At 43.5% G+C, this 25122-nt stretch overlaps 1 protein-coding gene across 1 annotated transcript in view; it reads left to right on the forward strand.

The window, feature by feature from the left end:
* Nucleotides 1–6865: 6865 nt before the first annotated feature.
* The window catches only part of pds5 (cohesin associated factor B pds5), a 28781-nt gene continuing 10524 nt past the window's right edge, over nucleotides 6866–25122 (forward strand). The window contains exons 1-17 of the mRNA XM_080271245.1: nucleotides 6866–6980; nucleotides 8835–8988; nucleotides 9524–9673; nucleotides 11736–11920; nucleotides 12862–13069; nucleotides 13308–13433; nucleotides 15272–15405; nucleotides 15923–16060; nucleotides 19261–19369; nucleotides 19750–19901; nucleotides 20509–20893; nucleotides 21357–21578; nucleotides 22360–22510; nucleotides 23066–23217; nucleotides 23686–23811; nucleotides 24309–24562; nucleotides 24788–24911. Of these exons, the coding sequence (XP_080127371.1) occupies nucleotides 8842–8988; nucleotides 9524–9673; nucleotides 11736–11920; nucleotides 12862–13069; nucleotides 13308–13433; nucleotides 15272–15405; nucleotides 15923–16060; nucleotides 19261–19369; nucleotides 19750–19901; nucleotides 20509–20893; nucleotides 21357–21578; nucleotides 22360–22510; nucleotides 23066–23217; nucleotides 23686–23811; nucleotides 24309–24562; nucleotides 24788–24911 (2763 nt within the window). The 5' untranslated portion in view covers nucleotides 6866–6980; nucleotides 8835–8841. The remainder of the gene's footprint in view (nucleotides 6981–8834; nucleotides 8989–9523; nucleotides 9674–11735; nucleotides 11921–12861; nucleotides 13070–13307; nucleotides 13434–15271; nucleotides 15406–15922; nucleotides 16061–19260; nucleotides 19370–19749; nucleotides 19902–20508; nucleotides 20894–21356; nucleotides 21579–22359; nucleotides 22511–23065; nucleotides 23218–23685; nucleotides 23812–24308; nucleotides 24563–24787; nucleotides 24912–25122) is intronic.

Consider the following 25122-nt stretch of genomic DNA (forward strand, 5'->3'; position numbering starts at 1 on the left):
CTCCTCCCCTATTCTCTCAAGATATACACCAGCACGACTGGCAGGACTGGCTAAACACGTCCGACCCGGGCAAGAGGCAGGCAGAGAGTCTCTTCCCTATTCACATTTAGATTTTGTTCCTTACACACTCTCCCAAACTTATTTACCAAGCTTGCAGTTCCCCTTCATCTTCACTTAACAATATGGTATCATCTGCTGACAACAATACAGGAAGTTTCCAAACGCTGCCCTCTCTCATTAGGGCTGCTCCATCATCCACAGTTTTCCCTTGTACTGCAGGCTATCTCTTTTATAACCCCATCCACATACGGACTGAACAACCATGGAGACATGACACATCACCACTACACCATTTAAATCAACGACAGTATTTACTGTCAACACACTACAACTAGTATCGCACACATCAGTATAAAACTGCTTAATCATAGTCACTTTGTATCATACACACTATAAACACATAAGGCGGGTCACAGTAGGCCTATGGGTTAACTCCTATTTCAGCCCAATTAAAATCAGGCATGCAGTTCTAATACAGCACACTCATTTATAAACATTATGTACCTGATGTGGTAAACTATAACACTGTATATTATGAAACATCACTAATATAATCACTAACCCAATGAAAATGCACTTACAGAGAGCAAGAGGAGGGTCACCCCTTCGCACAGTCTCCAGCGTACTACTGGCACTGCTAGTTCTCTTAGTCTCTGGGTTATTTCTTCACCCTCCACGCGCTCCTCTTCCCGCCAGAATTCAGTGCCAACAATAAGTACATCGTTGGCACGTGAACACCTGGCCACGCGTAGGTATATTTTGGCGTAATGAGTGCCAACCTCGAGTGTGGATGAATGGGGTGCCAGCTGTGCCACATATCTCTGTATGAGCTTGAGAGGAGGCGATGGGGATGAACCTATACGGACGCCATTTTGCAACACATAGCACCAAATTGCAGCACCGCATCCTTTCAACTTGCAAAGAAAAGTTTCATATATGTAAAACTGTGAGATCAGTAATGCGAAAAAAAGGTGATGAAAGAATAAAAACAAATGTATAGGAAAACTGTCGAGCACAGAAAGCCAGACTGTCATTAGAAACAGGGTGGAAGAAAATGTGCAAAAAAACTTGTGTGCAGGAACAATGTTTGTTTTCATGGAATCTTTCATTAATTTTCAGCAACGACCATCAGGATGATGCTATAAAATACAGTCGGCATTAGGTAGCCTACTATTTACCAGACTACTTACGAGGTATATTAAGAATCCCAGGCAAAGAAGTATTGGATTTGGTTTGCTACACCTACCAACCTATTTATCAACCTACAAACCCATACATCTGTCTCCCCAGGTCATCTATCTACCTACCAATCCATCTGTCTGCATACCATATCCCAGCTCAAAAATGGAGACGGTGATAACGATGATGATAATGATGATACTAATGGTGACGAAGATGATAATGTTTCTGGTTCCAGTCTCAATGACATCTCTCAGGTGAGTTGGGGTGATGAGAGAGAGAGAGAGAGAGAGAGAGAGAGAGAGAGAGAGAGAGAGAGTGTGTGTGTGTGCCAGTGGGGTCATGTGGCACTACTAATCCTGCACCTGAGTGCAAGTGTATTGGTGCCAAGCTCTATCAGGTCTTTTAGTGTTGTCTGCATGTCTATCCCCCCTCCCCCGACGCACACACACACACAATCCTCATCTCAAGAAACACAAAGACTGAAAAAGTTCAAAGGGCCGCTAGAAGATGGGTACCAAGCTTAAGGGATCTATAAGAAAAAAGTCTTGAAAAACTCAATCTGCCAACATTACAGGAGAGAGGGAAAAGAGGACAAATGCTTATGCTATATAAATGAATATCAGGGAAAGGGAAAATAGACATAAATGAGTATATAACGTATAGGGAAACATCAGCAAGAGGACACTGCAAAAAATTGCATAAAAAGTGAGGTGATAAAGATGTAAGGAAATTTAGTTTTCCCAAATAGGGCAACTGATCAGTGGAATGCACTACCGAGATGAGATAGTGTGTGCCAAAACATATGTATGATAAAATGGTTTAATACACTGGACAGTACGAATTATGACTTCGAGACTAACAATCAGTTATCAAAGTTACGGTTATCAAGGTCACTGGGCAAAGTCATCTCAAATGGTTTAGATCTGATTTGAAGTAAAGTTGGTGGAAGCTTGGTTAGGCAAGAATAAAGTAACTGAATTTTTAAGTTGTGTCGAAGGTCACGAGGTAAGGTGTACTCTGATTCCAACTTGTTTGATTTCATCCTTGCTTTCTCCTAATTATTTTATGCAGTCAAGGAAACACACTGAACAGTAGTTAATGAAATGCGCGCTCCCGCTGCCAGACCCCCCACCCCTCAACGGAGCCTCAGCCCCGCCCCCATCCAAGGAGGAAACCACAGTGGGCCAGGCGAGTGCGACGCCGGCTCAGCGCGAGACGGGCTCAGGTGCGCCCCTAGCGTGTGTCCCTCCTCCCCTCAACTTGCCCAACCACGAGGTCGCAGGGATTCTCGGCCGGACCAGCCCTCGTGCACTCACAGCCCATCTCTCATCACGGTACCACCTCCCGGCGGGGCCAGCTCTCCACAGCAGTCGTACCAGCCGAGGGAAGGGCCTGTCCTCTTCAACTAAGGGAGTGCCCTGGTCTGCCCACCAGGAGGTCGAGGCTCCTCCGCCCTTGATACCCGGCCGATGACCCTCCCTCCACCTCTACCTGGACCGGGGTTGTGCCCTTGTGCCGACCAGGGCTGGGCCTTCCCTCCGTGCTTCCACTTGCCGCTGCTGGAGAGCTGGGCGAGTTTCCGTCGCCCTTTCCACCAGGGGCAAGGGGGTTGAGGGCAGCGTCGGGGCGGCTTCCAACTGAGCTCGTCGGCGCCTCCTCCATCGGCGCCGCGCTGTCTACCCGGCTCTCGTCCCGTCCTACCTTTCTTGACCATCGTGCAGCCGGCCTCGCCATCCACCGTCGAGTCTTCCATCCAGAGCTCGTCGGCGCCTTTTCCATCGGCTCCGCGTCGTCTACCCAGCTCTCTTCTCCCGCCATGCCTTCGTCGATCATTGGGGCAGTCCATCTCACCACCAGCCATCGCACCTTCCCCTCCTCTGCCGCCTTTTCCCTCGTTCACCAGTTTGCCGGCCCCTCTATGCTCTCATTTTGATAGCTTTATTTCTGCCCCTTCCCTGATGGGCTCTTATGTTTGCCGTGCTCCAACAAGTGCGGGGCGAATATTCCACAACAACAACAGCCCTCGTCAGGATCGGGGTGGGACTGCTCCAGATACAGTCCCAGGCAGCACCGCGGTAACGTCCACTCTACGTACCGGGGAGGGAACGGCCACGTCTGTACGTCCCTCAGCTGCTTCCCCTTGGAGCCCTGCGACGACGGCCACTGTATGCGTTGGGGAAGGAATGGCCACTGTACGTCCTTCTGCTGCAGTAACATCTGGAGCCCGCCTCAGTGTGACGGCCACTGTACACACACCAACAAGCAAAGGCAGGAGGAGTGGAACCGCGACGACGGCTACTGTACACGTCGGGGAGAGAATGGCCACTGTACGTCCCTCATCCACCTCCTCCTCCTCCTACGGGAGTAGCACCGCGGTAACGGCCACTATATGTACCGGCGAGGGAACGGCCACTGTACTGTACATCCCTCAGCTACTTCCCGTTGGGCAGGCAAACCCCTGGCGACGGCCACTGTACATGCCGGGGAGGGAACGACCACTGTACGTCCCTCATCTGCCTCTTCCTCCTTTGGGAGCAGCCCCGTGGCGACGGCCACTTTACGTCCTTCTGCTGCTACCCCAAGTGGTTGTGGATTCACAACAACGGCCACTGTACGCATCGGGGAAGGGATGGCCACCGTACGCCCTTCGTCCACAGTCCCGAGGGTTCTCCTGGAGAAGTTCCCTTGCGTGGCCCACTCTCCATCCCTCGGCTGCGTGGAACGCCCTTCTGTCTCTCCCTTCAGTTGTGCTTCCCCGGAGGTGCTGCCGTTCCAGGAGTGGTGGCGAGGTCCTGTTGCTGGAGGTAGGGTTCACGCCCTCCAGCCTGCCCCTGGACGACGCCGGATCCTGATGGATGCCCCGTGGGCGAGGTGCCACAGCCAACCCCTGATGGCGCCCCCACCTAGAGGTGACCGCAGTCCCAGGCCTCCCAGGGCCAGCCCCTGGACCCCAGGGAGGGACCGCTCTAGCCCCACTCACCGTCAGCCCTCCGCCAGGAGCAAGAAAGCGGTAGGTCCGACTCCTGACACTGTTTGGCCCGAGTTCCGAGGGACCCTCACCAGGTCGAGGCCTGAGCAGGAAAGGGCCTCCTTGCACCCCAGAACAGACACGCGCCCGGGTCGCGACGCCCCCGAGAGCTGTCTTGTGCCTTCTGCAGGAGGGCTCCCCATTAGGGCTCCCTCCAACCCCCGGGCGCCACCTCAGTTGAGCCCAGACCTCACCAGCCCAGTGACGACGCCTCAAGACCCCAGTGTCGTGCTAGAGACTTAATAGTGACAGTGACTGTATGTGGTATAGAAACAGTGAGACAGAAACACCACCCATAAAGTGTCTACCCCAGTTTATCCAGAGAGCTGTGTTAATGCACTAAGCGCCCTGGAACCAGGGTAATATACTAGTGTGTGGCCAAGAGACCAGTATACCACGCAGAATCCAAAGAGACCGAGTGTATGAACAGTGTCACCAAATCTATGTGATATTCTCTTGTGTAGTAACTCAGGTTTAAACACAGTGCCCATGTGATAATTGTGCCAGTATTAACTGACCTGTCACTATACGCCATCCACATTCAGTGTACCATTGTATGTATATTGTAAGGAAGTCGGACTAAGGCAATATATGTGTTAAGGTGTCTTGCCGAGTTTTTATGCCCTGTTCCTTTGTAAGTGTTCTATTTCCGGTCTAGAAAGAGGGCCCTGCTCAGTTGCTGGTGTCTTTAGAACGAGAAGTCGTCTAAAAACATCCATCATAACAGTTAAATATAACCTTAATTAACCCTTTCACTACAAGAGGTCTACGTTAAAGATGAACAGTATCACCGGCAGTGGTGTATTGGAGAGGGTACGAGTAGATGCCGATGGATGGTGGAGGGGGGGGGGAGCAAGTTGGGGTCGTCTTGTTTTAAAAGGGTATAATGCTGCAACCCTAGCTAAGCCACTGATAGTAAGGTGTAATGAGCAAAATAAATCGCTATGGAAGAGGTGTTAGGGAGTTTTTTTTCGGCCTGCGAGAATACTGGCTTCTTTCCTCGAAGGGTAAGGGGGAGCTTTTTTTTTTTTTTTTATGACTAACAGATAAACATTGGTGCACACAGTGAGGTGCACTTGGGACTACGTAGTGAAGCAGTGTACAAATCGGACTACACATAGGATTGCTGTACATCAGTAATAAAATACTGAATTACACAGTGATATCTACATAAGGTATTTCTGTCTATTTACCTATGTATCTGCTTGGCTATCTGTCTGTCTGCCTGTCCGTATGTTTGTGTCTATGTCTATCTACCGACCTGTCTTGTATGTCTATCTGTCTAGCTATCTCCTTATATAGCACCATTTATCTGCTATCCATCTGATATCTACATAAGGTATTTCAATCTGTTTACCTATGTATCTGCTTAGCTATCTATGTCTAGCTGTCTGTCTGCCGGTCCGTATGTTTGTTATGTCTATCTGCCGACCTGTCTTGTATGTCTATCTGTCTAGCTGTCTCCTTATATAGCACCATTTATCTACTATCCATCGGATATCTACATAAGGTATTTCAGTCTATTTACCTATGTATCTGCTTAGCTATGTCTATCTGTCTGTCTGCCTGTCCGTATGTTTGTCTATGTCTATCTGCCGATCTGTCTTGTATGTCTATCTGTCTAGCTATCTCTTTATCTAGCACCATTTATCTACTATCCATCTATGAGCCTGTTCATTTGTGCACCTGTCGATCTTTGTACCTGTCATACCTGCCTGTCTATGTAGCCGCGACATCTGCGTATTTACCTGTCAGTCATTATCTATCTATCTGTCTATCTCTATATAACTCTGTATAATTCATTAAATATTTAATTACAGTACATGATGTAATGAAATTCTTTATAATTAATGATCTACACAGTAAAGTGCATATACAGTAGGTTGGTAACCAACGCCTGCTATTTATCAAAAGGAAGTGGCTCGCATTGATAACGCACATAATATAATTTTAGCCACACAATAAAGTGCTGTATACGCCCCCAGTTTAACATTTATACAAAATACGTAAAAGTATTACCGAACTGGAATCAGGTATATCTGTGCATTGATCCAACACATGCTCACGAATTCATATATATTGAAGACATACGGTATGGTAATGCAAAAACTCCTGATTTATTGGGTTTGATATAGATCAGTGTAAATCTAGTACGTTTGTTTTTCCTTTCGTCACATTTCAGCCACCAAAATGGTTTTTATATGCATTTCAATGATAGTCCAGTAAGGTTAGCACTCATCGGATTTCAAATTTTGGCGGGGTGGTGAGCTCGCCATCTGTTGGCCACCAAGAAATCTAAATTTCTGTTTACATTTTCCATTTCGCGAGTTTTAAATAACGCGCTCAGATTGTTTTCCGATCAGCAAGTGAACTACTCAATAATTTGATATGATGCACCATTATTTCTGCCTAGAAAAGAGTTTTGCCATAATATCATTAAGAAAAAAACAAAACACTTGCTAATAAGGAAATATTTAAAATAAGTTCGGGTGAAAAGGGCGCCGCGCCACTAGCGCCATCTCTTGCCTCCCGAGGGAAGTAATGAAGAAAGGAGCGGTGTTGCTGCACGTTTTCCCGCCATATTACCTTTGCTACTATTATTTCATGCGTTTTTTAGACGACGGAACACAATTTTGATATGTGAACCTCCAACTATACAAACTCTGGTCACAATACAACAGTTTAACGCGTGGAAATAGGCTTAAATCAGGTGAGTGGGCCGGGAGGAACTTAAAACTTGTGACATTTGTGATCAGAGCCATCTCTTGCAGAAACTTACTATCACAGCCAGGGACACCTATGACATACCTCTTTCCTCCTCTAAATATTCAGTCAGACACCATTTATTCATTTCTTTCAGCCTGTTGGCTTTTTAGAGGGAGATCAGGTTAGGGAAGTGTATGGGGAAATATGGAGGACGCGGAGATAACGTGCCCCACCTTTTTTTTTTTTCGCTCCCCGTAACTTTCTTCGGCATTTTCACTTCTCCCCAGCTCCTCACGGCACCAATGACGAAGGAGGAATGAATGATAATTAAACTGAGCAAAATGTGGGGACGGTTAAGGGCTATGTTGGCCATATTTTACGTGAGAATGACCCCGGAAGAAACGCACTGTAAGGCTCATTTTGGGACAGTCACTGGACCCTATTAGCGAAGATTTTTTGTAATATTCCAAGCACTTGTTTTCTGTTGCCACCCACTTGATGACAGGCTAATAAAAATCACCTTAACCAGACGTAGTTTGACCTAATTCACTTGTGATGTGCCTACGCCATTGATTATCTGGGTTGGTCAAGTTTTTCAATGAATGAATGACTGAGGTGGAGGAATAACGACTTGGTTGTGTGATTTGGAGTTTTGTGTTGCTTTTTATCAACAGTTGTAGCATCATGCAATTATTTTTAATACTCATGGATTTTTGTGTTCAAGTAATTAGGGGGATCTATTAAAGCTGCTCAAGTTGGATGATTGTCTGAAATTGCCTATGTGAAATTTCAGTTTTGGGTTACTTCTCGGTCTTTTATTAACATTTGTAATGTATTCTGCAATTGTGAATGCTCTTAGGTCTTGGTATTAGCTACAGTAATTAAGTTGGATATAGTAATCAGACTGCACAAGTTGGAAGATTTCCTGAATTTGGCTGTGAATTATAGTTTTGTGTTAGTTTTGGTCAGCTTTAACACCTGTTGTGGTGTTGAAAGGATAATATTATTTAGGTTAGATAACATCAAGTTAGAATAGATTAGGTTGGGCTATGAAAATTAAGTTTAGGTTTGGATAAATCAGTAGCTACTAGTAAGAGCGATTTCGTGCCAAAAACAACATTGAAAGATGGCCTCCATCTGTCATTGGTGCAGATAAGGTGGCATCATCAGTGTCGTGGGGAATTGTATTCAAAGATTGCCATATAGGACTTTGGTAAAGAAAAAACTGAAGAAAACTGCAAGATAAGGCAGTGCTGTTTCGCCTTGATTACCAAAAATAGCAAGAGTAATTGGTATTTACTGTATATGGAACAACACTGCCCTTGTGAAGTAGGCTAGGTTATTGCTGTAATAGTATTTTTGGATAAGTTTTGTTAGATTCTGTACTACTTTTTCCTGGTTAAAAACAAAAAAAAAATCCCCCTAGACCAAATCTGTTGTTGTAACCAAACCCGTAGGAATAGTGGTCTTCCCATTAATTACCCAGAATATACTTATACATGCATCACAGAATTGAAGGGGAAGTTCTTGTTATTGTTAAGGCCTCAGGCTCATCTGAAGACGAACCGGTGTGCAGGCTAAAGTTGCCCATTTCCTGTACCCCACCATCCTCCTCATGGGGGATAGGGAAGTTAGGGGACATTTGTTTAACTGGGCAACTTCCCTTCCAGGTTTTAGAAGTGCTACCATGTGAAGGTGTCCCTCTTAGTATGTAAAAAAATTGAAAGGTTGCTCTAATAGTAATTAGAGAAAACTAGTATATACTATTTTTTTTTTTTTTTCCAGGCATAACTACGGGTAGTTTAGAAATCTAGGTACAGTATTTAATGCTAATTCACTAATATCATGTTGCATACAGAGTGAGGATGGGCCGCGGGGACCACCTAACAATCCTTTATCCTCCGGGTTGCCGTGAGGTCACCGAGGATGTTGGGCCAGATGAGCTTATCCGTCGCCTTAAGACACTGGCACACACACTACAGTCCATGGGGCAGGATGACGGGGCATATCAGGTTAGTTGGGTTGAACCAGGCCATGTGTTGGTGCTGGTATTCATCACATAATGCCTTTAGTTCATCAGTATGGTGGTAGGTTTAGGTCAGGGTATACTGCTTTAAAGTGTCGCGGTTCTAATCTACATGGTAGCTGAAGGTTTTTCTATCTTGTAAGCTCTTCCATGGACAAATGATGGTCTCCTGTAACTTAAAATGTCTGGTCTTGGTAGCCTAGCCTTGAGTTCCACTATAATCCAATGGAGTAATAAAGGCAGGCTGTTAATATTGTCTGTCTAGTTGCTGTCTGACCCTCCTCCTCAGCTTCCTCCTCTTTTTTTTTTTTCCCAGAAATATGCTAAGTTGTTGATAATGTTAGTTTGAATGGCAGAAATAGCCTTGTTGGTAGTATTAGAGTTTTCTTGGGCAATTTTCCTGTTGTATACTGCAGTCTTAACAAAAAAATAATGTCCTAAAAGATAACATAGATAACATATTGTGCTTTACTAGTCATTGCCTTGTAACTCTTTTCCTTGCCTCTTGCCCCACATTGCAGGAGTATGTGCCACTGGCCATGCACATAGCAGATGACTTCTTCTTGTCCTACCCAAGCCGTGATGTGCAGTTGCTTATTGCTTGCTGCATTGCTGACGTCTTGAGAGTGTATGCACCTGAGGCCCCATACAAGGACCCTACACAAGTCAAGGTAGGTTGATGAAGGATGCTAGTTTGGTGTATAGTTTACGTTTTAGTGTGGTCATCCTTTCTGTTTTACAGTTTCTTTGCATTTGGAGTTGTTTTGATGTGCCTATCTTGCACCATTTCAGAATAGGATGTAGTATGCATAATGAGCTGTAAAATACACTTAGCCCCCACTATTCGACAGGGATGTGTTCCATAAAAAGTGGTTGAATAATGAATTGGTCAAATAGTGAACTGATTTTTCCCATAAGATCGAGGAAAAAAAAAACTAGTATATAAGAGCAAAAGTGACACGGGATTTGAGGTGTTTTCTTACAAACCTACATTCTCAAGGAAAATTGTTTTAGTACTACATACAACTCAGATAATTGACATTTGATTTTTGATAAAAAAGATATTGGAGAACAAACGAAATATGTCTGCTTAACGATATTAAAGAAAGCTGCCTGAACACCTTCAATAGCATGTTTATTACCTAGCCCGCTGACTGGACATGACGTCACCACACCAAACAAACTCAAATGTATTCAATTTAAAACCATAAATAGCAGTGGAAATGTAACTGGAATTGCTGAACCCTAACTGGGGGGCTTTGTCCCCAGGACCCCCCAATGATTATAACCTACCTACTCTAGTACAAACTGAGATGTGCATTCTGTAAAACTGGTACCAAAAGAGTATCATTCATTAAGAGCGTTCGTTAATCATTGGCGCAGTCGTCACCAGGTTTGTCATTTGGTATTTTTCATTACCAAATGTGGGCCAGTTTGGTAATGAAAAATTCTTTTGGTATATAATGAACCAGCATGATCCATTACCACATGGATTTTTCACATGTATGAAGAAACAGAGGATGGAGACGGTGGATTATCTGCCCTCTTTGATTAATCTGCTAACCTACATAGTGCAAAAGTAATCAGCATACTGCAAATTATAAGGAGAGTGACTATCTCCATTTGTATATATAATTAGTATAGAATAAATACATGCTTTAAGAATTTGGTAATGTAAATGGAGGAGTTTGGTAATGTGGCCGAGTTCAGATCTGGCAACCCTGATCATCACCCAAACATACAATGGCAAAACACTCAGGTTGGTGAGTACATGACTGTGCTTGACAGGGGTAATAGTAAGGGTCTTGGGTGGAGACATGGTGGTGCTGTAGTATTCTACAAGGCCAAAAAGAACTTCAGACTGATGAAGAGGCAACTGATCAACGTGGCAGAGCGCAGGAGACAGGCAGCTCAGCTGGTCTGTCTGGCAGCACTCGGTTTGAATTGTCAAAATGGCGGGGATAACCGTGTCAAACAACGAAAAAGAGTATAGATTTATAAATGTCAAAACAACGAATTGTCGAATAACGACCGGTCGAAAAAAGAGGGTTTGGTGTACCAGCCAATTCTCAGTTACGTTTTCAATATGGTTAATCATTTTAGTACATTGGTTTTCTTTAATTGTTGCTACTAAGAGGTCATTTTATTCACCCATAGGAGAGACCTAATGCAGTCATTACGTTAATATATAGTACAGTACTTAATATTCCTTCCCTGTGACGAATGAAGAAGTGAAGGAACGTTGTGGGGTAGATGTGGATGTGGTTGAAAAGATTAGGAGAAATACACTGAGGTGGTTTGGACATGTGGAGAGGATGGAAAATGAAAGACTGACTAAGAGGGTGTATGTAGGTGAGGTGGAGGGAGGGAGAGGGAGAGGTAGACCGAGGATGAGGTGGAGGGATGGAGTTGAGAGGTATATGAGGGAGGGGGGGGTGAGTTGCGGGGAGGGGAGTCAAATGGTGGGTTACAGAGTGACTTGGAGGCGTTTTGTCTGCGGCCACCCTTTGTGGGATTAGGGCGTCGGGCTATAGATAGATAGATAGATGTGACATTCTACTTTCTGCATATTTTGTGCATTTATCTAATTGTCTAGCATTGCACCCAGGTACTTAAACTCTCTTACCTTATCAAATCTCCCCATTCACCGTAACATCACACTGGGAATCATTTCTCTCAACAGCCATCACTTTACTCTTGTGTATAGACATTTATTTGCCTCTTTCTTGACAGACAATCTTCATGTTCCTCATCAAGCAGCTGGGAGGGCTGAAGGACCCCAAGGATCCAGCTTTCAAGCGTTACTTCTACCTCCTGGAGAACCTTGCGTATGTCAAGTCCTTCAACATGTGCTTTGAGCTGGAGGACTGCCAGGAAATATTTTGCAAGCTGTTCAAACTAATGTTCAACATTGTTAAGTGAGTCTTGAAGAATCTGTTTTATTATTGTGGTCTTGCTGTTTTAGTGAGAAATATGCACAGTAATTCATTGACAGTTGAAAGGATTGCAGAATTTTATGTTTTATATATCACTCCAATCGGATTGAGCCTGTGCAGGGTTATGTCCAAGGGAGGTTGGGCTTTATTGCTCACGTAATGCCACTCAAGGATGAGTGAGGCTGGTCACTCTCATCTTAAATGTCAGGACCAACTTCCCTAGCCCTGGGCTCTTATGCTGCTCATGGGGCGCCAAAGGATTGCATGGTGATGATGATGATGAATTTATACTTCAGTGGATTAATTAGTGGGAAACAAAGATATGGATGAAAATCTGTTTATCAGATATGTAACATTATATTTTTATATATTTGTTTATATATATCTATTTGTGGTAGGTGGGGGTGCTCACCATCCACTTAATGTAGTGCTGTTCTCGGGTGTCTGTCCTTTCCTCTCCTCCATCCTTCTTTCCTTTCATTCTCTTCTGTGTTTCTTTCCTTCATTCTTTCCTCGTCCTTCTGCCTACAGATGACTTTAACTCCCTCTTCTGTCTTTCTTTCCCTCATTCTTTCCTCTTCTTTCTGCCTGTGGGTGACTCTACACTGAGTGACAAGTCAAATGGTTTCTTGTACACCAGGAAACCATTTACTACGCTGGGTGGTAACCTTATAACCAAATTTTGGCGCCCAGTGATTATTGCACTCCAATTGGATTGAGCCAGTGAAGGTTTATATCCAAGGGGTGGTTGGGGTTTATTGCTCATGTAATGCCACTCTGCGATGAGTGAGGCTGGTCACTGTCATCTTAAATGTCAGGACCAACTGCCTAGCCCCAGGCTCCTATGCTTCTCATGGGGCAACGTAGGATTGGATGATGGATGGATGGATGGGTACAGGTATATCTATTTAATAATTTTTCAGTGATGAGCACAGTGGTAAGGTGAAGTCATTTATGCTGGATGTGCTGTGTCCGTTGATCAACGAGAGTGATGTGGTGTCAAATGACCTCCTTGACATCATCCTGTCCAATGTCCTGGAGCCAGCTAAGTCCCAGCGCAAGAATGCCTACCACCTGGCCAAGGAACTGGTGGTCAAGTGCTCAGACACCCTCGAACCATATATTCAGGCAGTGAGTTGTTTATTCCTCCTGTTTTCACAAAGCATTTTCCTGATAGTTTACCCAAAAATGTACTTAATCCTCAGGTGAATGGTATCGTTTAGGTGTAGTAAGTAGCCTGTATCCTTCATGTGGTACAGGGTTGTAATATACAATGATGTTCTAGTGTTATTACACTGCTAAATGAGTCAGTACTACATCACAGAATAATGTGGACATATTCTTCCCCTTATCATGTCCCTCTTTTCAGTTCTTCAATCACGTGCTGATCTTGGGTCGTGAGGAGAAGACACTGACCATCTCACAGAAAGTGTATGATCTCATCTATGAATTAAACCACATTTGTCCATCAGTCTTGCTGGCTGTGTTACCCCAGGTAAGTGACCATTTGTACTTGTTTTTAGATAGTATATAAATATTTCATTCATGTAATGTGTTGTTAATAGGGTATATGGTAGGTATATAGGGTGACTTTTCCTAGGGTTGCTGACATAATTCATTTTTCCCCATAAGCTCTGTTGTTTGTCCAACACGTTCTTGGTCCAACACAGGACCCATGCATGACGGTATTACCGTGTTGGACGCGAGGGTACTGTACCACCGCCCATGCTGCACAGATTTCTTCTGTGAATATCTTTCAGACATCTTCCACGTCCCCCATCTGCTCCAGATCATATTTACCCAATCACTGATCCACTTCTGTCTTATATTCTGCCTTTTTTCCATCCTCTTGTAACCTTTCCACCCTCCCTGTAAGAACCACTTCCTCCTGTCCTTCCCTTCTGTTCCTCCATGTCATTTCAACCTTGACTTTCACCACCACCAAGTGATGGTCAGAAAGTCCACTCCCCCAACCTCTATATGCTCTTGCATCCATTACACACCTCGTTCTATCATCCACACACATTTAATCAATCATTGCCTTCCATTGACTCACTTCACCACCCACCCTTCTCATCGCTTGGCACGTATACATGTGGATCATTTTGTGTCTGAAGAGGGTATTGGCTGTCACCAACCCCCTCCTACAGAAATGTCCATTTGAGCACTGCCATTCTTATCCACTTCTGCAGGCACACGCCATTCAGCAACTACTCCATCCACTTTCACATTCCCTAGTTTTCCATTCATATCTCCAATAAAAAACACTCTCATTCCTTTCAAACTTTTTCATGCACGCTTCCACATTTGTCCTGAACTTCTCATTTGCTCTGCATGCATGATCTTGCATTGGTGGATACACCCACAATTGCCCACGTTTATAGTCCAACTTTCAATCTTACCCACACAGTTCTCGAGCTAACTGATTTATACTCTCTTATATTCTCCTTCCATCTTGTGCACACAACAGTACACACTCCTTCTTTTGCCCCCTCATTCTCATCCACTCCCATGCATATACCCCACTCATACTCCCAGTCTCTTACACCCTCACCCCTCCATTTAGTTTCAGTTAATCCACATACATCCACTTTTGCACCCTCAAGCACCTGGACAATCTCACCTCATCATTTGCACCCCTTACATTCCATGTCGCAATCTGTACCGTGTCCTTTGTTTGGTCTTTGGTTGTGACCTGTTAGTCAGTCCTGATCTGAGGCTTCTTGTTCTTATTTTTATTTAGTTATTTTCTGGTTAGGGACACTAACCCTCAACCACCCCACTTGTTGTCATGTAGGGAACACATGCTGGCTAGTTGTAAAGTTACCACCCAATGTTGTAAATGATTTCCAGGTTTACAGGCAATCATTTCACTTGCCACACAGTGTAGAGCTACTCGAAAAACAGAGTACCGCTACACTAAGTGGGTGTATGATGAATGCCTCCACCTACCACTTGTTACTTCCCTCAATCCAGACATCCTGCCTTGTATTGCTGTCCTCATTTTCCCTCAAAAAGTCTTTCAAGTCTCTTGTGTATTTACCTAGTCATGATATACGGGAAATGAGTTACGCTTGTGTGTGTGTGTGTTTGTGTGTGTCTGGTATGCATATTTTCTGTGTAAGTGGCTTCTTTATTTTTTAAAAGTGGTGAAAACCTTATCTAAATGGACAGTAGGTAACTAGGGATAATATCCAGTGTAGCCAGGTATTTGTGTAATATCCCAACATAAATTCATTTTCTAGCTAGGGTAGTACAGGATTAACTTTTACTGTTACAGTATTATGTACCATACAGAAATTAATATACCTGTACATGTATGTGTTATGACAGTTGGAATTCAAGTTGAAGAGTGCAGATGAAGAGGAGCGTTATGGCTCTGTGTCGCTGTTGGCTCGTATGTTTTCTGAGAAGGATTCCACTCTGGCACTCAACCACAAACAACTATGGACAGCTTTTCTTGGCAGGTGGGCTACTAATTATACTTTCCATTTTTATACTTGACCAGTAGCTCAACATCATGCCTGAGCATGTCATTTTTATTTTATTTTTGCTACCCCTGATGAGTTTATGCAACTTATTGTAGAATTTTTGACCTAGGGGTTTACTTACAGCCCTTTTAATTACTTCTCCACCAGGGCCTATTTAATGCTGAAAGAAGGTATCTGGTGGGAAAAAATAAATTATAGTAAGATATCCTTTGCCTGAATTGATTAATGAAAGATATAAGTTATTTTTCTTACCTCATACCTTATGTTTGGGAAGTTTTGGTCACTTTTAAAATCATTAGTAAATCCGAGAGGTGGTTGGGGTTTATTGCTCATGTAATGTCACTCAGGGTTGAGTGAGGCTGGTCACTCTCATCTATTTAATGTCAGGAAGAACTTGCCAAGCCCCAGGCTCCTGCGGTCCTCATGGGGATTAGATGATGAATGAATGCAAAATCAGTAGTACTGGTACATGAATGCACATTCCATTTTGCAGGTTTAATGACATCAGTATCAAAATTCGCACCAAATGTGTGCAGTACTCTATGCACTTTCTCCTGAACCACCCACTACTGCGTAAGGACATCACTGAAACACTCAAGATGCGGCAACACGACTCGGAGGAGAGTGTCAGGTGAGGGGATTTGAATGATTGTTGATAATGTATATTATTCTTCTTCAGCTGCAGCAGATATTTGTTGACCTGGAAGTTGGCTTGTAGGAAGAAGGTCAGGGAACTGTTGCCTCTCCTGACGTTGAGAGGGCTCTCCCCATGTACTAAGGGATCTTTGTATGTAGCATGTGTTAGGAGTGTAATGCTGTATGGTAGTGAGACTTGGGCAGTAAAGGAAGAGGATATTCACAGGCTCAAACGTACAGAAATGACAATGATTAGGTGGATGTGCAGTGTGTCCCTGAGTGCAAGGCCTGGAGGGGCTAGGTTTACAATGGAAGAGTTGAGTGGTTGGGTGGGACTGGAGTGTATTTGTTTTGTTATGAGGAGAGGTAGATTGAGGTGGTTTGGGCATGTGGAGAGGATGGGGAATGATAATTGGGTGCAGGAAATGAGAATGTTAATATTAGGGGTGGGGCTGCAAGGGGTAGACCAAAAAGACCTGGGACGAGGTCATTAAGGGTGACCTTAGGGTTAAGGGACTGATCAGGGAAGCTGCCAGAGATCGAGCAGCATGGAGAGCCGCCATTAGGTGAAAAAGGCCTATGCATGCAAGCTTATCTGGATGAGTCTGATTGTCTGCAGGCTGAAGTTGCCTTTCTGCTGTCCACCATCCACTTTGGGGGAGAAAAAGAGGGAGTTGGACATCTATTTATCATCATCATCATCGTCATCATCCAGACCTCCTTTCCCACTCTAGGGCAGGGTGAGGAGTAGCAACGTCCAGACAGCCTAAGTTTGCTGAATTCAGTGAGCCACACTTCCATTCTCATCATTCAAAACCATGAAATCCTGGCTCCATCATTTACCCTTACACATCTCACAACCATTATAAAAACTCATGACGGCACCTAGCAACTTACCATCTATGTCATACATGTGCAGAACCTTCCACAATCCTTCTCTGTCTACTTTGTTGTATGCTTTTTCCAGACCCATAAATGCCGTAAACACCTAACAGTCCTTCTCACAAGCCTTTTCCACTATCTGTCTAACTGCAGATGTTTGATCCACACATTGTCTGTCACTCCTAAAGCCACCCTGTTCATTACTCACTAGGACTTCTGATATCTCCCTTACTTTCTGTACAAGACTCAGTAAACTTAAGCAACAATATTTTTTTGACTCACTTCGCTTATCATTATTTTTGTACAGGGGTACAGTCACTGTCTTTTTCCACTCTGCCGGCACAGTCTCACTCATCCATGCCTTCTTACATATCTCCAACAAGCACTTCATTCCACTTTCTCCACTACACTTAATCATCTGTGCATACATCTCATCAGTCCCAGCTGCTTTCCCATTTTTCAGCTGCTTCACAGCGTTCTACGAGGGTCTTGTTGCCTGGCGCTGCACTTATTCTCTGCACACCCACAGAACAAATCATGTTTACAGTGGTCTCCATCCCCATTCATCAGGCATTCAAAATATTCTTTCCATCTGGTCCTTACTTCATCCCCATGGGTTAATAATCCACCACCTACATCATTCATACTTTCACATTTCTTTCCACTGTCACCTCTACATTTCCACACCTCTTTCCAGAATAACTTCCTATTTTCAGAGTAATTTGCATTCATTTTTCTTCATAGATCATTATTTACCTCCCACTTTTTCCTCTTTGCTAGTCTCTTTATGTGCCTCTTGTTCTCAGTATACAGTATAAAGTTTTACTTCAACTGAACCCCTTTTCTGTAACCACTCAAGCCACTTCATCCCCTTTTCCTCCACTGCTCTCTTAACCTAATCATCCCACCATGCCCTACCATTCTTCTTTGTTGTTACTCTTGCCACACCACACACTGCCTTAGCATTCTTAACTAAACAATCCCTATATCCATTCCACAGGCTGTCCAGATCCATTTAATTCCAGTTTACTGATTGCAGCTCCTCCCCTACTTTTGTCCTATATTCATCTGCCATTTCTTTGATCCTCAGCTTCTCAACTTTCAGTCCTTCTCCCTGACTGCTCCTCTCTCTCGTGGTCCACCTCACTCCTCTCTTCTTGATCTTGCATATCACAATCATATGATCTGAAAGACCTCCACATCGTCCTCTCACGGCCCTTGTATCAGCAGCTGTTCCCAGCATCGACCCCTCTATGAGCACATAATCAATCAGGCTCCTTTCAACACGATCCCTGTTCCCTCTGTACCATGTATACACTGTATGTGCATCTTTGTGTTTGAAATTTGAGTTAAAAATGCACAGCTCTTCCTGACATATCCTTCAGTCACTTCCCATTATCATTTTCTCTGGTACTCTTTTACAACCCATTACGTCATTCTCAAGACCAGTGCATACTCTTCCATTCATATTGCCCATTATGATCGCTTTTTAGCCCCTGGGCATTTCTCCCAATACTTCATCCAGCTCATTGCCAAACCGGTTTTTCTCTGTCTCACTCTTGTCATGACATGGTGCATATGCTACAATTACTACCACTTTCACCTTTTCAGACTTGACATACATAAATCTCAAGCTGACACATTTGTAATCTCTCCACTCTGCCACACCTCATTCATCAACAATGCAACTCCTTCCATGCATCTTCCTTGCCCATTTATGCTCAGTCTTACACATTTCACACCCTCCCACTCCTCTTTACACCCTTTCAGTTTTGTTTCACACAGTGCCATCACTGCATATCTCACATTCTTGAACACTCACCACTTCCACCGTCTTGCTCTCCTCATTCACACCTCTCACATTCCACATGGCCATGCGAATCTGCCCACTTGGCTGGGACCCTGGGCAGGTATTGGGCCCTCCGAGGCTCTCCAAAACGTCTGCCTCGATCAAGTGATTTTAGGTGGAGGAATCTGGGGAACACTTAATCTGGCCAAAAACCCCGGTTGTATGGTCACCACCCAGCTTTGTAAATGGTTTCCTGGGTACAGGAAACCATTTGGCTTGTCACTCAGTATAGAGACCATAAAGCATCCCTACATTGAGTGAGTGGATGATGGGCTCCCCTGCCTACCTTTTATATATTGTATATTTTTGTCATTAGAATAATATATTTAAGATAGATTTTTCTAGATTGGGTGGGTTTGATGTACCATGATTAACTCTTCAGTGTCAGAGAGTGTCACCTAGATTCAGTGAGTTAAATGAGAATGTTTTGTTTATATGCACTGTGCTAGTATTCTTTTCTGCAGGTATGAGGTTGTGATGGCCATTGTATCAACTGCCAAGAAAGACTTCAGTATTGTGTCAGACAGCGAAGATCTGCTCAACTTTGTAAAGGAGAGAACGTTAGATAAAAAGGTTAGTTTTGGAAGACTTGAGTTCCTATAGTGTTGACTTAGTTCTCATGACTGTGGACAAGTTCTGGTTGTTTTTTTGTTTTCACCTGAAGGGACTCGGCCACTAACTACTTACATACTAAGAGAATAACTGATTGAAATAATGCATGAATGTGTGAGTTTTTAATTCATAGTGTCAGTATAAAGGAATAAACATGTGACCTCTTTTTTGAGTGTACTCTTGATTAGGTCTACTTTTTTTTTTTTTTTTTTTCTATTGCTTTCAAGACTTCACCCAACTTGTGGGGGGAAGAAGATGTAGGATGATGGTAATAACAACAATAGTATCCATATCTATAATCTTGATACTACAACTCTCTCTCTCTCTCTCTCTTTTAACAGTTCAAGATCCGAAAGGAGGCGATGTGTGGCCTTGCCATGATCTACAAGAAACACCTAAACAGTCAGGATGTCCCTGCAGCCACACGTCATGCTGTTACATGGATTAAGGACAAGATACTGCATGGTTACTACATGACCAGTATGGATGATAGGTGAGGGACTATATGTGTGTGTTATGTGTGCATCCAAGTGCAAAGAATATATCATTGAATGGTTTTTAGCATAAATTGAGTCAGGATTTTAACCTGGTATTTATTGATGGAAGGTATATGATGGAAGGCACCATTCCTCGCTAAGGGTAATTGTTTCTAAAAATAGTTGTGTTACAGTTGCATTTTTTTCCCTATACCAGCTTGTGGCTTAAATGTGTACACTTCAGAATTAACTATGACATTTTCAACTGTAACTTTCCAAAGTGGTTTGGCCGTATGGAGAGGCTGGAGAGCGAGATACTACCGAGGAGAGTGTATGTGAGTGAGGAGGAGGAAGGGGAGGCCGAGGATGAGATGGAGGGATGGGGTGGAGAGGTATATGAGAGAGGGGAGTGTGAGCTGGGAGAAGGGCAGTGAAATGGCAGGAGACAGGGTGACGTAGAGGCAGTTTGTTTGTGGCCACCCCTTATGGGATTGAAGTGTCTGGCAGTAGGTAGGTAGACTTTCCAAAAGATCTTGCCCACAAATCTGACAAAGCTGGCATTTCCAGTCTCACTAATGTAGCTCTGATAGCAGAGAAATATCCACTGTGATGCCTCTGTTTCAGATTACTAGTGGAACGTTTGCTAAACACGTGCCTGGTGCCATATCAGCTGTCACCAGAGGACCGCATGAAGAAACTTTTCTACCTCTTTGCTACCATCGATGAAAATGCCACCAAGGCCTTTATTGAACTACAAAAACATCAGCTGGCGGTGAGAAAGAGTGTGGCGGAACTAGTGGAGATACACAGGAAACCACAGGATGAGGAGAGGGACCGTGAGATATCCTACCGACTTACACACCTCACTAAGTTCCTTCCAGACCCTCTCAAGGTGCAGGAATTTCTGAGGAAGTTTTCACAGCATCTTCACACAGACAGCCAGTTGTTGACCCTGATGGAGACAGTAGTCAGTCCAGATGTCTCATGCAAGGACAGCGTCGATGCTGTGGTGAGTACGTGGATGTCTTTATCATTGTCCATGTGTTTTTCACTTGTCAGAATTGGGCTGCTCTCATAGCTTGAATATTAAAGATCATGGTCACAGTGCACTCTGTGAACCTTAATTTTAAGGTAAAAATGAGCCATAATAATTATAGTGCTGGTCAGATCATCTCTGCAGTCTGACTACATTTGGCCATCAGCCAAGCTCAGAGGGGCTAGAGGTGTTTGACAGGCTTGAAGGAACACACTACATTACTTGCTGTGGTGGTATATGTGACTGATGTTTGGCTTCCTGATGCAAGAAATTACAGCCTGTTTAATAAAATTTTTGTGATGATGTAGTTCTTTCAAGATTTATGAGCTGGAGTTAAGAGTACAGTGCAAAGGAATAGGTGAGAGTTAGTGCTGGGGTGATGGTGAGTGCTTGACTGAATTCCATTATAACTCCTGATTGCACCTTTCCATCACAGACTCAGATCCTAAAGAAGCTTGGCCAGCCTGTGATGACCAACTTGTACTACAACACTATTAAGATGCTGCTGGAGCGAGTGTCCTCTGTCATGGTGGACCGAGCTGCTTTGGAGGCACTTGTATCATTGGTGGAGGCATCGCTCAATGCAGACTCGGAAATACTTGCGTCCCTTAATTTGACGTCAGACATCGCTACAGAAAAGGGGCTGAAACTGCTATTTGTGAGTTATTTTGTTGCTTGAAAGAGAGAGAGGAGAGTACGTGTTGGTATTGGAGAAGATAAATAGTTGAATCATTTCATGTAGTTTTTGACCGGCAGAATTTTATTTTGAGTGGATGGTGGGTTACTAGTGAATTACTTGGGTGATCATAACTGGAGGTTGAGAAGAACCGTGATATGAAGTGAGATATGTTAAAATATAGGAAATGAACCTCTGTACTATGCTCTTATGTTTGGCAGGGTGGAAGTGAAGTTAGCAAGGGAGTGAAAGATAAAAATAGTAGATTACTAGTGGAGAAGGGAGAAAAAGTGAGCAGATGGAGAGAACACTTTAAGGAATTGTTGAACATAGAGGATGGAAGTAATGCGAGTATAAGTGGCTAGGGAATGGCTGGGAGAAGGAGGGAGGTGAGAAGACAGGAAGAAATCAGTTGGATAGAAGTTGTGGAAGCAGTGAAGAAAGTTAAATTGGTGGTTAGTGGGTAATTACGGAGCTCCAATTGGATTGAGCCTGTGAAGGTTTATATCCAAGGGATGGTTGGGGTTTATTGCTCACATAATGCCACACAGGGATGAGTGAGGTTGGTCACTCTCATCTTAAATGCCAGGACCAACTTGCCTGGCCCCGGGTTCCTATGCTCCAAATGGGGTGACATAGGTTTGGTTGATGGATGGATGGATGGATGGATTAGTCTGTCTTCATCACTGACTTTCTCATTTATGGAAGTACAGCTAAATATGAGAGCATTATGTTCAAAGAGTAATGTATAGCAATTTTGCAGATTCTGTCCTTTGTGTACCCTGCACACTTCCTTCACCCAGACCTACTGCGTCGCCTCATCTCCCTCCTCACCGTCCCATCCACCACTGCAGCATCCGTCTCTCCCCCAGTCCTCTCCGTCTTGACATATGTTGGAAAATACAAGCCTGTTGGTAAGCCCATTTGCAGATTTGTCTTTCAGTGGTATTGTACAGTATCCCTTTGGAACTGGTTCAGGGTGGGAAATTACTCAAGCTTGTGACACTGGAAAGCTACAGTCTGATGAAAAGACCTGCATATTGTAGCGTGATGGATGGTTTGTAAATGTAATGTAATTAAAGATAACCCTTTGGTGCTAGAGAGGGATGTCTTCATGTGTTGGCACTATTATAACTGGGTGGTGCTGTAGCCTGTACAAACATCCCTCAACTCACTCCCTGTCCCTTGAAATGAGGATGGGGTTTACAGGAGAACAACAGCTTCAGCTTGGACTCCACTGGGTTCTTTTCCAGAGGAGCATAAGGCAACAACAACAGCAGCAGCAGCAGTGTAATTATTGTTGTACATACAGATAGGCCTATGAGACAGAGCCAGGATTTGGGAGGCTTGTTTTGTGAGTGAATGAGTGTTGCTGTTCAAGTTTCCCTACTCTGTTTTAGATATAAAAAAGTTTTAGAACCACTTTGTTATTTCTTGTTTGTTACTAATTATACCTTGTTCACTTTCAGGAGAGCTGTATCCTGACTTAGCATCTGTTCTAATTCCAATCTGCCAGCGATTTGCTGAATCTGGAACTCCCAAACAAGCCAAACATGCAGTGCGGTGCCTCCACACCAACTGCACCTCTGACTCGGACGATGTATTTGAAAGAATACTAGAGGTATGTCAGCAAGTCTTGGGCTGAGGTACACATGCAGACGTTATTAGTACCCTGTGTAACCATTATTTGTTTGTACAGGAAGGACAAGAAAAGAAGGGTGTAGAATCTTGTTGTGCCTGTTCTTCTTCCTCCAGAATATAAGTTTGAGGAGTAATTTTATTGTAAGTTATGTTTTCTGCGAGAAGTACAAGAAAAACTGGAAGGAAAAAAAAATTGTCCCTCGTATCTAGTTCTGCAAAAACAAATTCTGGTAAAAGTTATGATAACTTGAGAGTGTGTTACACCTCAGTCAGGGCCATTTGTTAAAAGTTTTAGCACTTCAGTAAAACCTTGAAAAAGTTAGAACATATGTAGTTCTGACCTTTATAATTATCCTAGGATCAAGGCACTTAATATAAACTTGTAATGTTTGTAAGAAAAGAAGTTTGAGGGCATTTATGTTAAAATATGTAATTTTTCCTCCTACAGAAAATCAAAGAACAACTGACATTTGACAGTCAACACTTTAGAACATCAGTGGTGTCCCTGGGCCACATAGCCTTCAACATGCCAGAGAAGTTCCTTGTTCCCATAAAGAACGTTGTGTCAAGAAAGGTAAGAAGGTTTTCAGTACATTAAGACTTAATTGTTAGTCCCTACCTCACCTCACCTTGGAGTGGGAAAAGAGATCTGGATGATGATGATGGTGATGATGACAACAGTGTTTCAAAATATTACAACTTTTTCCATCTGGTACTGATACTATAAATTGGGAGAAACTGGGAAATCATTTTTATATTGAGATTGGAGGTTTGATTCACAATTATTCAGTAGTCTGGTACCGTATGGGTCAAAATTGCACATACAGTATAATAGGGACTGATTATATAATGATGCTTATATTTACAGAACAGTTCATAAGTTAGAATAAATTTTTCATTACAGTATTTCATGCTTCACAACCCATGAAACAGCAAGAACTTGTATTGTAGAGCTGCCTGCCTTTGTCAGATATTTGTAAGGTGGCAGCTGCAGTACATACATATGTAATTTAATCATATAACCACCTCTCAGCGCTGCATAGACATAATTTATAACCCGTGGCACATTAGGTTGTGAAAGAGCTGCTGATGCGTAACCAGACCCCCAGCCACACACCCGGCCCTAACACCCGAGAGGACATAGATGAGTGGGTGGATGAGGAGGATTTGACTGAAGAAACCGCGGTCAAGATCGAGGGCATAAAGATGATGGCACGATGGCTGCTGGGTCTTAAGTCGGATGTTATCTCAGCACAGAAGACCTTCAGGATGCTCAATGCCTTCATACTTCACAAAGGGGATCTCCTAGAAACTGGCAAAATGCTGTAAGCCCTCATGGCACAATTGTTTTGAACATTCATCAGCCTTGCAAGTATAGTAAAATTGTCTTTTATCCAGAATATTGTACAAAGTAGGCACCTTAAATATCTTAATTAAAAAGCTGTTGTCCTGATGGGACAGCAAAAGATTGGATGATAGACAGAGAGATAGATTTATGATAAGGAAATTTGTGTATCGTGTATAATTTTTTTCCCCCTAATGCATTGCAGTAAGGGTGAGATGGCACAGTTACGCCTGTCTGCCGGTACTGCCATGCTGAAGATCTGTGAACAGAAAGGTGTTGGGGACCAGTTTACCTCAGAACAATTCTACAATCTTTCACTTCTTATGAATGTAAGTCAGTAATCATAATGGGGCTCTGTTTTTAAGAATCAGATGGCAGTTCACCTTAAACCATTCAGCAATCTGTCGCCTCTGGTGAATGTAAGCCAGAAGGATAATATTTTTTATTTTATTTTATTGTCAAAAGGAGCCTCATTGATTACCTGCTCGTAGAGAGGTCGATGCTGGGAATGGTTGCTGATACGAGGACCATGAGACTACG

Source organism: Coenobita brevimanus, chromosome 45 (genome assembly GCF_032717465.1).
Source record: "Coenobita brevimanus isolate Jiangsu-jjx chromosome 45, ASM3271746v2, whole genome shotgun sequence".
Classification (NCBI taxonomy): domain Eukaryota; kingdom Metazoa; phylum Arthropoda; class Malacostraca; order Decapoda; family Coenobitidae; genus Coenobita; species Coenobita brevimanus.